Source organism: Lemur catta, chromosome 15, assembly GCF_020740605.2.
Source record: "Lemur catta isolate mLemCat1 chromosome 15, mLemCat1.pri, whole genome shotgun sequence".
NCBI lineage: Eukaryota > Metazoa > Chordata > Mammalia > Primates > Lemuridae > Lemur > Lemur catta.
The window spans coordinates 52,815,745-52,829,970 of NC_059142.1; the positions used below are offsets into that span (position 1 = coordinate 52,815,745).

The 14,226-nt window shown below is 57.5% G+C and overlaps 2 protein-coding genes across 4 annotated transcripts in view; both read right to left on the reverse strand.

Moving 5' to 3' along the window:
* Positions 1-697: 697 nt before the first annotated feature.
* FOXJ1 (forkhead box J1) lies at positions 698-5,588 on the reverse strand. Of its 2 annotated transcripts, XM_045525728.1 has the most exons (3): positions 5,403-5,588; positions 4,166-4,832; positions 698-2,436 (listed from the first exon to the last, which is right to left on the reverse strand). In XM_045525728.1, exons 2-3 carry the CDS (start codon positions 4,661-4,663, stop codon positions 1,669-1,671), a joined length of 1,266 nt encoding a protein of 421 aa, XP_045381684.1. In that variant the 5' UTR covers positions 4,664-4,832; positions 5,403-5,588; the 3' UTR covers positions 698-1,668. The 2 variants fall into 2 exon arrangements, with proteins under 2 accessions (XP_045381684.1, XP_045381685.1); XM_045525729.1 differs by lacking the exon at positions 5,403-5,588 and having other exon boundaries at positions 4,166-5,377.
* Positions 5,589-6,761: 1,173 nt separating this feature from the next.
* Positions 6,762-14,226, reverse strand: part of RNF157 (ring finger protein 157) — a 78,416-nt gene continuing 70,951 nt past the window's right edge. Inside the window, exons 19-20 of one of the 2 annotated variants that reach the window (XM_045525733.1) lie at positions 11,523-11,563; positions 9,607-9,690 (exon numbers count right to left, since the gene is read on the reverse strand). In XM_045525733.1, the coding sequence (XP_045381689.1) occupies positions 11,523-11,563 (41 nt within the window). In that variant the 3' untranslated portion in view covers positions 9,607-9,690. Of the gene's footprint in view, positions 9,691-11,522; positions 11,564-14,226 lie in introns of both variants that reach the window. The other variant, XM_045525732.1, reaches the window with a different exon arrangement.

The window sequence follows — 14,226 nt, forward strand, 5'->3', positions numbered from 1 at the left end:
GCACGGAAGCTGCTGGGGGTGCTGTGCACCAGTGTGGGTGTGTGGGTGGCAGGGGCTGGGTGGGGACGTGGATCCCAGGCAAAGCGAGGGTGAGGGGATTGAAAGGTGCTGGCTGTCACCCAGACATATTTCCTGTGCCTCAATTTCCCCACCAGGACTCTGGTAGTCTGGCCAGTGTGAGTGGGGGTGACTCTGAGCACTCCACGCCCGCTTCCCTGGTGGCCTTCCTCCTCCCCAAGCCTGCACTGGCTGAATACACACCAGAGTGGGACACGGGGGCCCTGGGGCTGGGGCCCTCTGACCTCATACCCAGTCCCTCCAGGAGAGGACGGAGGGAGGGAGGTGCTAGACACAGGCCCGGGTGGGGATGAGGGACTACAGACTTGGGCAGGCGAGCCTGGGCAGGTCCTCGTGGTAGGGGAGCCTTTGTGAGTCCCTGCGCTGGAGCAGGGGCCAGGGGCCCACCCTTCCCTTTGGCTCCTGCTCCCGGGGGCCATGGGCGCAGGTCTCCCCATTGGGCAGATGGGGGCGCTGGGGCTCAGGCTGCGGTCTTCTGAGGGCTGCTGAGGGCGTGGGGAGTTCATCAGGGTCTCTCTGACATCCCCCAGTGTCCCCATCGTCTTCTCAGCCATTCCTCGGCCCTCCCAACAGTGGCTGGGCCCTCACCTGTTCCCAAAGAAAGTTTTGAGCAGGTCCATTTTGAGATTTTTTAAAATTTTATTTTTAAAAATTTTTTGTTGTAAATAACTTTCCATGAAAAAGGTTAAATTGCCCCGAGGGGCAGGAGGGTGAATGTGGGACGCAGCCCAGGAGGTCAGAGTGGAGCAAGGCATGCCCCCCACAAGAGCAGGCAGGGGTGCGGGGGTCCCCCCTTCCTGGCCCCAGTGGTTCCAGCAAGCTTGGCACCCCTCCCAGTTAAGCCTTAGCTACAGCTACTCTCACTACATTAGTCTGTCTGTTCCCTGCCTCCCCACAGCTCCGCTGCCCCCAGCGCCCCCAGAACCCCAACTTCCTGCTGCTCTCAGTTTCAAGTTGGGCTCAAAGATTAGGGATTTACATCTGCCCTAGGGCTGGGGCCAGGCCGAGACCCCAGAGGCCTTGGGGAAGATTTCCATGCCCCACCCTGCACCCGCCTCATTTCTGTCTCCTTGCTCTGTGCCCCCTCTCCCAGGCCAGCCTCTGCCCCCCAGGCCCCAGAGAGGCTCTGCCAGGAGAGGTCTCCAGGGGTTAATTTGCTGTCACCTAATTAGCATTTGTTGTACTTTCTCTGGATAGAGACCTGGGGAAGCAGGAGGGAAGCTGGGGTGCTCTGGGGAGGGCCCTCTCTGTTCCTCCCCAGCCTGGCCAGGGCCCCCCAGGCCTCAGCTCTCATGGTGCAGGGCCCTTTCGCCGGCTCCTGGGGCAGCGGAGACACGGATCAATGAAACACTGTGTGTACAGGGGGCTGGGAGGGGAGGCAGCAATTCTGGTCCTGGGCCCCCAGTTCTCAGCCTCCTGGGCTTGAATCCGAGGGCAGCCGGGGCTGGTGGCGGTGTAGCCTCATGGGGCCAGCCTTGGGAGACCTGGCCCAGCCCCTGCCTGGGCGCTGGGGTGTCCGTGGCCTGTGCTGGGGGGGCAGTTTTGGGCCCTGACTTGGGCACTGTCCGGAGGTGGGGTGGGCGGGGCCTCTTACAAGAAGGCGCCCACGCTAGCCCAGTCATGCAGGTCAGCGGCCAGAGTGGCGTCCCCAGCCTCAAAGAGGGGCTCCGGGGGCAGGCAGCCACTGCCACTCTCGTCCCAGGGGTGCTGCAGGAAGGAGGTGGCCAGGAAGGTCTCGTCAAAGTCCAGGCTGTCAGCGGCCTGCTCCACTGGAGGCCCCCAGGTCGCGGGGCAGTCGATGTGGCGGCCGTGGACAGTGAGGTCCACGTCCCCATGCGAGGCGGGGCTCAGCGGTGGGCTCAGCTCCAGGCCCTCCAGGGCACCCAGCTCCCCGCCCAGCGAGCCGCCGTCGAAGATGGCCTCCCAGTCAAAGTTGCCTTTGAGGGGTTCCAGCTCGCCCTGCTCCTCCTGGGTCAGCAGCAGGGTGCTGGGGGGCCGAGGGACCTTGGCCACCCGCTTGGGCAGCGGCTGTTTGCGCTTATGCCCCAGCCTGCCCTCGCCTGCGCCCCAGCCCGCCTCCCCAGTGGCCTCCTCGAACTCCCGCAGCAGCTGCTGGGCCTCGGCGTTCACCGTCAGCGGCCGGGCCCAAGGGGCGGCGCTCGGCTCCTGCGCGGCCTGGCGGGCGAAGGCCGGGTGGATGTGGACCGGGGGCAGCCCCCGCTTCTTGAAGGCCCCGCTCAGCAGCCGCTCGGCGTACTGGGGGTCAATGCGCCAGAAGCCCCCCTTGCCCGGCTCGTCCTTCTCCCGAGGCACTTTGATGAAGCACTTGTTCAGGGACAGGTTGTGGCGGATGGAATTCTGGCACAGGGAGAGAGAACAAGAGAGAAAGGAACCTATAGGTCAGTGCGGACCCTGGTGATGAAGTGGCACCCAGCCTCCTGCAGGCCCCCCATCGTCTTTCCAGGACGGGGGAGGGGAGGGGAGGACAGACGTGCTGCTCTGACCAGGCGCTGCTGTGGCTCTGGGACACCAGCCACGGGGCACCAGGAGCCTGGAGTGCTGTCGAGGGCTTTTGTTCCCTGTTGCCCGGATATCTGCCTGCTCAGTCATCCAGCTCTGAGCCGCAGGGTGGCTCTCAGTGCCACCCCATCGCCTGCCCTCCCTCCCTTACCCTGCCACTTGCGGCCTCTGGCCAAAGCCCTGGGCTCCCCCAGGGCCTGGACCGCCATCTCCCTGGCCTGGGCTGGCTGGCTGGCCCTCTCTGTTTGTGGAATGAGTGGGTCGAGGGAGGGGGCTGGGCAGCTGAGGATGGGGTGAATGTGTGTATGGGTGTGTGTGTGTGTGTGTATCTGGTGTCTTTCCTTGTTTGTTGAGCCGGCTGCTGGCCTGGGCCTTCACCCCCCAGGGCCCCCTCCTCCCACCCCGGCTCAGTTGATTATTACCCAGCCAGGAGCATAGCGCTCATTCTTGGGGCCATTTCCAGAAGCCCAAGCTGCACAGGCTTCGGGTAGGGTGGGGGTGGGGGTCTCTGCTTTCTCATGGAGGCTACAAATGGCACTGTCCCAGGGTCAGGGCCATTTGGAATGGCTTGGCACTGTGTTCCTGTGGCCTGCCCCCTCTGGGTGCCCCAGAGAAGAGTCTGTGCATCGCTGGGGTCTCTGTCTCCAACTGCCCTGGTCTTGATGGTTGAAGACTCTCAGGGCAATATCTACCCAGCCTCAAACCCATCATCATTGTCCATTCTTAGGTGCTTAATCTTGTCCAAACCATGCTGGGGAATAGGGTTCTGGGCTGGGACAGCAGGGTAGGTGCAGAGCTGTGACAGTGCCCACCCCCCTCAGCAAGCTGGATGTTTACATGGTGGCCTGGGCCCCTGGCTGCTCTGCACCAGGTTCCTGCGACTTGGAACACAAAGCCAGTGCAGTAGGCAGAGCCCCTGTGGAAAGTACTTGGCTCAGGTAATTGTCCCCCCAGGGAGGTTGGCTGAGAAGGGGGGGGTGGAGGCAGGAAACTGGGGAGGAGTTGCTGTTGGGGGCTGGAACAGAAGCTTTAGGAAGGCCCCATTGACCCCCACTGGGACACAGCTGGCTTCACACCCCACAACACCCCCCACACCCCTCCCCAAGGCAACTGGGAAAAGGTGGGAAGTAGAGCCTGGCTCAGAGGCCACACTCCAGTGTCTGTTTCTGAGTCCGGCCCTGGCAAACTGTCTTTGGGCAGAGCAGTGTCTAGGAATTCTAGGACTTGGGACAAGAATGTGCCCTCAGTCCACCAGCCTCCCCCAGGGGACTGTGTCCACACATAGTCTAGCCCTGGCCTTTGGCTGGGCCTACTGGATGAATAGCAGGTTCCTTCCCCTTGAACCTTAGTCTGCACCCCTAATGCCCTCTGCCCCTGGACATTCTCCCTCCTCCCTCTCCGGGAGGCAAAAGAGGCAGTTCCAAGCACTGGACTCCTTTGATCCTCCCCTCCAGCGTCCTGACTGCTGCACTGCGCCTACATGGCCCGCAGATCTCAGATGTGAATCCAGTGCGGCTGAGGAAGAAGGGAGTGGGGAGGGAGCAGCCACCGCCCGCACCTCCCCTACCTGCCAGGTGGGATCCGCATGGCGGAAGTAGCAGAAGTTGTCCGTGATCCACTTGTAGATGGCCGACAAGGTGATCTTGGTGGCCTTGCTGGCCTGCATGGCCATGCAGATGAGCGTGGCATACGAGTAGGGAGGCTTCACGTGAGGATTGGTGGCGTAGTCCACGTCGTCGGGGGGCGGGGCCCGCAACCCCGGGGGCGCGCTCCGCGACGTGCACGACGACGTGGGCTTGCCTGGCGTGTGCGGCTGCCCCAGGCAGGCGGGGTCGGCCGCCAGGGGGGATCCGGGCGCCGCGGAGCCTGGCACCTGGTGGTAGCCGTGTGGGTCGGTGCCCCCCGGGGGCAGGGCGGGGGCCTTGGCGTTGAGAATGGAGAATTCCTGCAGCCACTGTAGGCTGGTCAGGCTGTCATCCAGGGCGTCCGGCTCCTCCAGGCCGCCCTCCGGCCCGGCCTCCTCCGCCGGCCCTGCTCCCGAGAGGCGCAGCCAGCTCTCCGCCATGTCTGCGGGGACTCTCCGAGGGGGCGGGCACCATCCACGGGCTGCGCCGGGGGTGGCCTGCCGTGCTCTCCGGGCCGCGGACTCCCGCAGCTCCAGTTACACAGCCTCCTGGACGTGCGTTTCCATCTTGCGACCCCGAGGTCGCCTCCTCCAAATACGTATGTGGTGCCTGCGGGGACCACAGCGTGACCTGAACACTCTTACCCCACCCCGGGGGGACAGGGTGTGTGTAAGGCGGAACCTCCTCTAAAACCGTCCCCGCAGCTGGATTTTTTAGTGCCTGGGAAACAGAAGCAATGCCCTGGGGTACGACCCACCGGATCCGCCTCCCTCTTCCTTTCCTCTTCGAGGTTTTATTAGCCAAAGGAGGGAAGAGGGTAGGGGCATACGGGTCTATCCCTTTCTCTCGAAGAGTAGGAAATCAGGATCCCCTTCCTCCCCGCAACAAATGGAAATCGGGCGAGAAGTCCGGGAGGGCAGAACGACGGGACGGGGGCGGAGGATGTCGTCTGATTCTTGAAAAGGGATATTAGGATGGGGGCGGGGGGGTGTCAAGGGAAAGGAAGGAAACGGAACAGAGAGTTATGGGGGGCAGGAAGCGACTTTTCCTCAAACTCCTCAGATGTCGGTCCCTGGGGCCACCTGGGCCCACCCCTTCGTCTGGGACGGATGGGAGAGCCGGCTGGTATCGACGCCCTCCCTTCCCGTGGCCTGTAGCCCTCCCCCGCCGGCCCCTTACCTGGCTCAGAAAGCAGCCCGGGCCCGAGGAAGGTTCTGGAAGAAGTACCTCCCACCCCCCGCAGCTCTCTGCCCCCAGCTCCAGGGCCCCGCCAGCGCCCTTCGTCGCCCCCCCGCCCGACGGCGCTTCTCTGAGCGCCCGCGGCCCCGGGACCGGCATTAAGTAGCCGCTCCAAAGGCTTCTCCTGCTGCCATGGCGACGCTCCGCCCCTATAAACAGCTTCCGCTGGTGCCATTGGCCAGCATGTCTCCAAGGCGACCGCGGGCACTTGCTACTCTCTCCGGCGGCAACTCTCTTCGAACTCCCTCCTTCCGCCGCCCTCTCCCGCGCCACCCAACCCCCCACCCGCCACCGCGTCCCGGCTCGGCGCATTCCCGCCCTAGGGCCCCGCGCTGGGGTCGGAGAAGCGCGCGGCTCGGCCCGAGGCCCCAGGAACCGCCATCGGTCCTTCACCTTGGGGAACCGCCACTCTCGCCCCCGCCCGCTTCCAGTCCAGGCTGCTCCGAGGCGCTCACCGCTCCTGGACGGAGCCAGGGCTTGGGGGCCAAGGCTGGAGTGGGCTCAGAAACTGTGTCCTTGAGGTTTTCTTTCTCCTGCGCCGCGAGTGCCACTTTCTCATGCTTCTGCGGCCTTTCCCTCCCTCTCGACCCTGAGTGTCGTCTCTGGTGCCCGCAGCCAGGTCTAACTCTCCGATGCCGCCTGCCGCGCATGTCCACAGTAGCGGCCACACAGATCGCGGGCACACCGCGGCGGGGAGGGTGATCCAGGGGTCGCGGTAAACAGCTCCCTCCCGACCCGTACCCTCAGCCGGGTTCCGTAAGCTGACTTTCCAGAGCTTTCTGTAGAAGTGCAGTCCCTCCTTTCCAGATAGCTGAGGAAGCAGAGCCCGTGGGTAAAACTCATAGGTCATGGACTTGACAAAATTCCCCTAACAGGGTCATTTGCCCCGTTAATTTCACCAACCTCTTTAAGTGACAAGGACTAAGGGTAGAGGAGCACTGGGGACTGTCGCCCTCCCTCCTCCCTTCCCCTGGCCTCCCTCCTGTCACCAGCTTTCCTGCTCTTTTAATTATTGAGGAGCTGCAGTGTTGGAAGTTCTCCGGTTTAAGGTGGCTGCAGAGGCCGAGGGGGGCTGGGCTGCCCGCTCAGCCTCTGCCCAGGAGCTGGAGCACAGGACTGGGAAGCCTGGTGCCCGGAAGGCCTCACAGAAAGCCAGGCAATGGCATGTCAACTTCCAGCCAGGAGCACACTTTTTCCTACCCCTTGCCTCTCCCACTCCTCCAACTTTAGATCCTCTTGACTAAAAATATTAAAGAGTGCTGGAGAAAGTCGGACAGAAACTCTCACACATAAGCCCACTTTGCAGTTAATAGTTCTCCTTCCCTTGTAAACAGTTTTATTCATTTTTAAGAATCATGCAGCAATCCATAAATATTGCATCCTTGATGTCCCCACTGTAGTGTGCACATGAGTGTACTCCAGGGAGCGAGGGGTACACAGATGGCATAAATACTATACACATGCACACACCAGGTGTGCAGACCCTAAAGCAAAGTAAGCAACCAGAGTGCCAACACCAGCTGGGCAGGATCCTAACTCCCCAGGTGAGACGGCTTAAAGCATGTGGGGCTGTGCCCAGGAGATGCCCCAGAGGGGGTATAAATTCTGGCAGGATGGAATTGAGTAGAAGGAAACAAGACTGTGAGGAGGCCAGGATCACACCACCTGAATTGCGGAACTGCAGAGCACAGACCTAGTGTGGCAGGAAGGAGCCCCAGGCCCTCACAGTTAGTCTGTGCCCTGTGGGAGGAGTCAGGCCCCATCCCTTTTCTCTGGGTGAACTGCTGACAATGTGATGTCTCTAGACAGACTAGGGCAGAAGAGTTGGCAGCTGACCTGCCCTCATCAGGCTGACTGAGGACCAACCCCCTGGGATGGGATATTTTTGCTTGTCAAAGAGCTAAATCAGAACAAAGAGGACAGAGAGAGAGAAGAGGAGGAGGGAGAGAGAAAGAGAGAGGAAACAGGAATCTAGGAACTGAGAGGCCAGGAGCACAAGGCATCTCTAACGTAGGTATGTCTTGGATATGGAACTGCGGCCTTGAGGAATCCTTCTGAGCCTTTTCCTAGGAGAGGCCTGAGCACTCACAGGGAGGGAGGACACATCCTCCAGAAAGCGGTGAAGATAACAGCTTCCTCTTAGGGGTCCTGGCCACTGTGGCTACTGTTTACCTGAATTTCCTTCATCTCAGCTCCTTCCCCCATCCTCCCAGGTAACACCACACTGGGAATACTACCTGCTGGGGACAGGAGGAGGCTCTGTGTGCTACCACCCCAGAGTAAGGGAAGTTCCCTGTTGCCTTGTGCTTCTGGGGCTCATACTCTAAGGAAATCAGGAAGTGGGGTTATTGCTCAATTTATACTGGCTTAAATCTTAACTATGAAAGGGGCTGTAAGAATGTCGGGGGAAGGAAAGTACATTAGGTGAGGCCTGAACCTGCAGAGTCCACTGCGGTATTTCAGACGGGGTGGATGACAGGCTCCCCTCCACCAGGGCAGGACTCGAGCCACCACCGCTAGGCAGCAACAGCCATCAGTCATCACACTCCTGGTCTCTGCAGCTACACAAGGTGCAAAGGACCCTCTGGGCTCTGGGCTCTTTTTGAGGCTATTTGCCCTAGAAATGGTTCCAAATCCTAAAACAGCCTACCACGATGGGCATAGCCTGTAAGGCTCTCATACATCTCAACCTTACAAATCACTGTTGTTTCTAACTTTGCTTCCAGAATAATCTCACGTCTCACTAAACAACCACCTTTTCCAACAGCCAGTAGACAGCACATCCATCCAAGAGCCATGTGGAATCCATTGATAACACCAGTGTTGAGAAAGGAGTTTAACAGCCCCCAATTTAGAGTCTAGCCATGCTGTTTCAGGGTTGTTTATGTGCCTTAACAGGGGCACGGGACGTGAGTGGAACAGTATCTCTCGATTGCTAATGAGCATGTGGAAGGCTCTACCTCCCCTTCACCAGTTAGGCTCAGCAGATCTGGAAGGCAGGAGAGTAACACATGAAGGGCGGGGAGGGACCTGGTGGTGAAGGCCCAGGCTCCAGCCTCTAGACCACGGCTGCTGGCCCCAGGCTGCGGCCTGGACTGAGTCCAGTGCTCTCCACCACTGCCTTTGGGGTCCCGGGCACCAACTTAAGAATCACTGGTCCATACCTCTCTTAGTATATTTCTTCAACCATTAAAAAAGGGGCAGAGTTGGGGGCAATAGGAGTAAGAATCCCACCTCCTAGGGCTAGGTGAGGATGAAACACAGCAACATACAACAGCTCCTCACACAGGGCCTGGCACATGGAGGTGGTCAACAAATGTGTTTCTCAAGGTGTCACCTTAGGATGGAGTTCCAGGCCTTCCTGAACGTACCTGACCAGGAGAAATTCTCCTTAAGGGTAATCATCGTAACAGGATTCTCAGATTCAAGGGCTCTTCCCCAAGCAGACAGGCATCTGAGGCACAGGAGACTAGCTCTGCTACTAGAAGGAAGAATTTTTTTTTTTTAACCAACTTTTGGTTGCCACCATTTCTCTTTTCCTTGAGAAAGGAGCACCTAATGCTTTTGGAGGGAAACCCCATGTATGGTGCAATATCGTTCTCCCTTTTCACAGGAGCCACCCCCCAACCCCACCCTAAACTGGGGGTTTCAAGTTGGTTATGATGTGCCAGAGATCAGAAAATGCCAGACGGATGGATGTTTGTAAGACAGCTGCCAAAACTCCAAGTCTTCTTGGATCACCCCTTAAGGAGAAAAAAGATGCGTAAGAAACAACTAGCTTGTGGACCTCAGCTCCACCTGAATGTTAACATACAGCGGGAACATTCCAGAGAGTCTCTGCAAAGGGTCTCATGAGCTGCAGTTCATTGAGTGGCTTCAGCCCACAAGGAGAAAGGAAAGGAGGGCTTCCAGTCCCTTTTGAGAGGGGAAGGACCACGGTTACAGGAGGCGAGGCTGGGAGGAGCAGGCTGAACTCAACGTCCAGCTTTCGCAGGAGTATAAAAAGTCTACACGTGTCTTGGTGAGGATGCCCAGGAGGCCTGCAGCCCGGTGAGGACGGAGGGAACGTGAGGACAGGATGGGAGCCTGGTACGCGGCTGGGGCTCTCACACAGCCATAGGACCCCACACACAGGGCCTATTCTCAGGGTCCTCCAGGCTGCTGGATGACAGGCGCCGGTGCTGGGTGTTCCGACGACTGACAACGTTGTCATCAGCCTGCCAGGCACCTGGGGAAGAGAAAGCGAAGGTTACAGGAGCTGGACCTTTGGCCAGGTCTAGACGATGTCTCCAGCAGGGCGGCCCAGGAAGCTAGCAGGATGCATGGGCCTGAAACTCCTAGAGGGGCATAAGCCACAACACACGAGAAAGAACGGAGAGAAGCAGGCACGATGGTGCAGGGGCTGCGTACTGTCACTGCCGCTGTGGCTCCCGGACAGAGGACACAAAAGCTGTTCCCTGTTTTGTGAACTTGCCCTAGGCTCCACTTTTGCACCTTAATTACTGGGTTTAGAAGTGTGCCTGTATGCGATGTTGGACACGGACAAGGACATGGAGACAGGGCCTGGCTGAGCTGTTTCTGTCAGGGCAGGACGAAGTGCAGGGGAGAGGAGAGTAGGTTTGTTCAGGCCCAAAGTGTTAGTGTTTTCTGTGGAAGCCAAGGTGGGGCAGGAAGGGGCTGGCCACCAGGCAGGTGTCTGCGACAGAGTGGCATCCTGTGGGGACAGCATGAGGCTTTAGCACCCCTCCCCCACGGCTGCTGCTCTTCATCTCCCCTTGCACCTGAGCAGCACGCAGAGGTTTGCTATCAGCTGGTGCCATCAGCCCAGGTGACACTAGCCCGAGAGCCTTGGAGTCCCACAGGTACCACCATTAAACTCATCCTCCTGCCACAAATCTGCTGCCACCCTTGTGCGAGCAGCAGCTGCCCGTCTAGAAACCCATTCTTGGTGCTTCTCCCTCCTTTGTGCTCTGTATCCAACCCACCGCCACCTCCTGCTTGCTTCCTGCCTGGTCATGTGACTAAATCTGTAGTCGCACCCACCTGGGCTTCACTCCCAGTTTACGCTGAACTGTGACATTGGGTACATCACTTTACTTCGAGCCTTGGTTTTCTCATCCACTGAGTGGGAGAGAAGTACTTGGCTCACAGGCTGGCTGTGAGGACCAAAGGAGATCACAGGAGAGTGCAGCAGAGCACTGGCTCCGGGCGGGCTGTGCTCAGTAAGCGCCTGTGCTCCTTCGGGCCACCCTCATCTCCTGCCCGCACCCACTCCTGCTCTGCAGCGCCCAGCTCCCCCTCCTGAGGGAAGGCAGGGCCTCAGCCACCTCTGCCCTGGGGATGAAGCCCTGGCTCCCTGGGGTGAGGAAAGGCATTTCCTCCTCTGGTCCCCCTGGGCCTTGGGAACCTTGTCTCCCAGTGCTCTCCCCACAAGGCACCTCGGGGCCAGAGAGGCCCTGCGTGCTCCCCGCAGCCTGAACTGCCACTCCACTCCCCACACTGCGGAAACTGCTGAACCCTTGAATCCTCCCTTAGACTGTGAGCTCCTCCTGGGCAGAGCCGGTGACTTCTTCACTGTGACACACCAGAGCCTGGCACTGAGCCGGACCCCTCAAAGGACTCGTTCAGTGGACAGGGCCGACCAGCTGTAGCGTGTAGTCCTGAGGTTGAGGGAGGCCACTCGCAGGTGTCCAGGGTCTACCTCAGGCCAGTCCAGGACACGAAACCCTTTACGGCACCAGGGTAGTAAGCAGGTCTAAACTGCTTGTTTCCCAGTGTGGAATGAAAAGCCATCCCGACGGCCTCATAGTAGTCTATGGGGTGGACCCCAGGGGGAGAGAGGTGAGTAGAACAGGAGCGTCTGAGGTACCTCTCTCTCACGCCCCAACTGGATTTGGGATCTTTACTCCCTGGGGGCACTGGAGCCTGGGACATGAGTCAAAGGTGCTTCTTCCCCTCTAAATGTGGCAAGATGAATGTAAGGCAATATTGCCTTTTAAATCAGGAACCCCAAATAAAATGAGCTGCTTGTTCATTTATATAATTTGGTAGATCTCATACCTATTCTTCAATGTTTATGGGGCAGGACTCCGGAACTGCGGCTGTTCAGTAGGAAAGACCAAAAGCAAATGGTAAACAAGAGAGAAGACACTCACACCCCCACACCCACACACACATACTCTAAAAACAGCCATAGCAACATCACCACCACCACCACCAGCACCACCACCAGCACACCATGAAATGCTGGGACCACGAGGCTACCCAGAAAGCCGTCCTGACTCTGAATTCACAGGGGTCCTTGCTACAAACTCCACCATTCCAGAAGCCTTAGCCAGGGCTGAAAATCGGTTCCTTGTGGAAGAGACTCAACCCTCAAATCTCTGTTCTCTCTGGCTTCTTCATTTTTTTTTTTTTCAGCAGGAGGTAGTGAGGACAGGGGTTAAATTTCCTCTTTTTTTTCGGGGGGGGGGTGGCAAGTCTCACTTTGTTGCGCTGGGTAGGGTGCAATGGCTTTGTCATAGCTCACTGCAACCTTCAACTCCGGGGCTCAAGCGATCCTCCTGCTTCAGCCTCCTGAGTAGCTGGGACTACAGGTGTGCGCCATGATGCCCAGCTAATTTTTCCATTTTTTGCAGAGACAGGGTGTCAGGCTGGTCTCAAACTCCTGAGCTCAAGTGATCCTCCCACCTCGGCCTCCCAGAGTGCTAGGATTACAGGCGTGAGCCACTGTGTCTGGCCCTCCCTGGCTTCTTGGTACATTCTGTGGTGTGGGGAGATTTGCAGCAAGAATGAAGCACCCTTTCCCCTGGAAAGGACTCTAAAGGGCCCACAGCAAAGCCCTGTGGCTGCTCTCCCTTCAGCCTCATTCAAATGGCGGCCCGACTGCAGGCAGTGGGTCTGGGATGCAGAGGAAGCTTCTGCAGTGAGTGCCACCATTTTGTCTGGCTGAATCCAGGACCCTCAGCCAGAAAATGGAGCTCAGAGATTTAAAATCTTTGGAGGGAGATGGATAAAGGTGCTTTCCATTCAATTCCTGTTTTGAGGACTTAGAAATGGGAGAGCGAAGTGACCTCTAGAGGTAGATTTTGGGAGCACATTTAGGGAAATTTTGCCTCTTTCCTGCCTGTACTAAGCCATTAATTAAATTTAAGGACTCCAGTAATTCAATTGTCTTTGTAGAGCTTCTCTCTAGGGGAAAGAAAAAACTTAATTCGAATTTTTCCATAGTGTCCATGAAGTGTAAACTTTCCTAGCAGCATCTTGGTCTTGGGTTACGAGGCTGAGAGAGAGATGGGAAGTGAATTTCAGGCCTCCACAAGTATTTTTAGATTGAATTGGATATGCCCACTCCTGTGCAATAATACAGTCATTTAAAAATTGTATTTGTGTTTCCACTAAAAAGACCCAAATTATTTGCATTTTTCCATCACATACACTACTCAGAGCCTCTCACAGAACCATCACTCACCCTGATCACCATCCTGCCACTTGTGTAATTATCCACTGAATTCCTTGGTGTGACCTCTACTTAGTGTGGTCTCGCCATTCTAATCTACCTGACACATCCATCCACTGAGCTCTCCCGCTTCCAGAACCTTTCAGAAGCAATCTCAGAACACACCTCTCCCCTGCAAGTAAAGAACCAGAAATCCTCCCTTGGTCTTGGGGCCTAGGAAGACCCAGAAGCTTCAGAGGGGAAGGGGGACTGGAATGACACAGGCGCTGCTAAGCCTCTCACAGGTGTGACTAGAGTGGTGAGGACGGGACTGCCAGGGTTCTCAGTCCTCGCCACCTGCTGGGTCTCCTGGCAGAGCACATGGGAGCATCCTGTGCTCTCCCTGTGCCGGGCTCTGCTTCCCATCAGCCCTCCAAGAAGGGAGTGGCACCCACTTGGAGACAGAAACGACTCAAGCAGAGACCAGGTGCATGCGTAGCTGTCCCGAGGGAGAGAGGAGTGGGGAGCCAAGCTAGCCTGTGGGCCTCTCCATCGCAGGGTGGAAATCTGAACGCAGATTTTGCCCAGTGAGCAGATACGCTTTCCCCTCTCGGGTAAAGGGGGAACCAGAGGTCTTGAGACCTCTCCTGAGGATACAATGGACACTTACAGTGCTTATACTTGAGTCCCTCCCTGTCCTGACAGCTGTCACAGCATCTGATTGCATGTCTGGCCCAAACTGTGAACTCAGTATCATCTCAAAATAGCTGGCTCCAGAAGTCACCATAATGAATGAACCCCAGGGCTGCTTTCTTCCAATTCCCACTCCCCTCCCACAATGCCCTAAGCGGAATCAACACCAACAAGAAGGCTGGCCAGAGGGAGTTAGGAAGAGGAGGAAGTAGAAGGAATAAGCTCAATTTCTACCAGCACTGTTGGCTAAAACAATTCCCAGCAGCTCCCTCTGCCAAAAAATAAGGGTGAGTTGGGGAGCCCCTTGAGGGAGGCAGGGATCTAGATTTCTCTCCTGAAGCCCAGGGAGAGAATAGCCAGTATAGAGCTGCCACAGACACAGGGCAGAGCTAGGGCAGAGATATCCTCTTTACCCAACAATTGACCAAGGATGCCAGTTAAAGACAAATCCTTCCCATCATCCTTGCCACAGAAACATCTCCATTGTTGTTGAATAGAAATTAATAAATATTATTCTTAGAAAATCTTAATATATTGAATACGGGGCCTTGCCCATTCGAAAGGAAAAGCTTGCTTTTAGCCCTAAGCAAGAGCCTCCGAGGTGTGTGCACGCCCAGCAAGCGTGGCGTCGGG

Excerpts from the sequence above, each read along its gene's own strand:
- FOXJ1 (XM_045525728.1), bottom strand. The coding sequence starts at position 4,663 with ATGGCGGAGAGCTGGCTGCGCCTCTCGGGAGCAGGGCCGGCGGAGGAG. Across the intron at positions 2,437-4,165 it reads ATGCGGATCCCACCTGGCAG|AATTCCATCCGCCACAACCT; the intron begins GTAGGGGAGGTG and ends TCCCTGTGCCAG.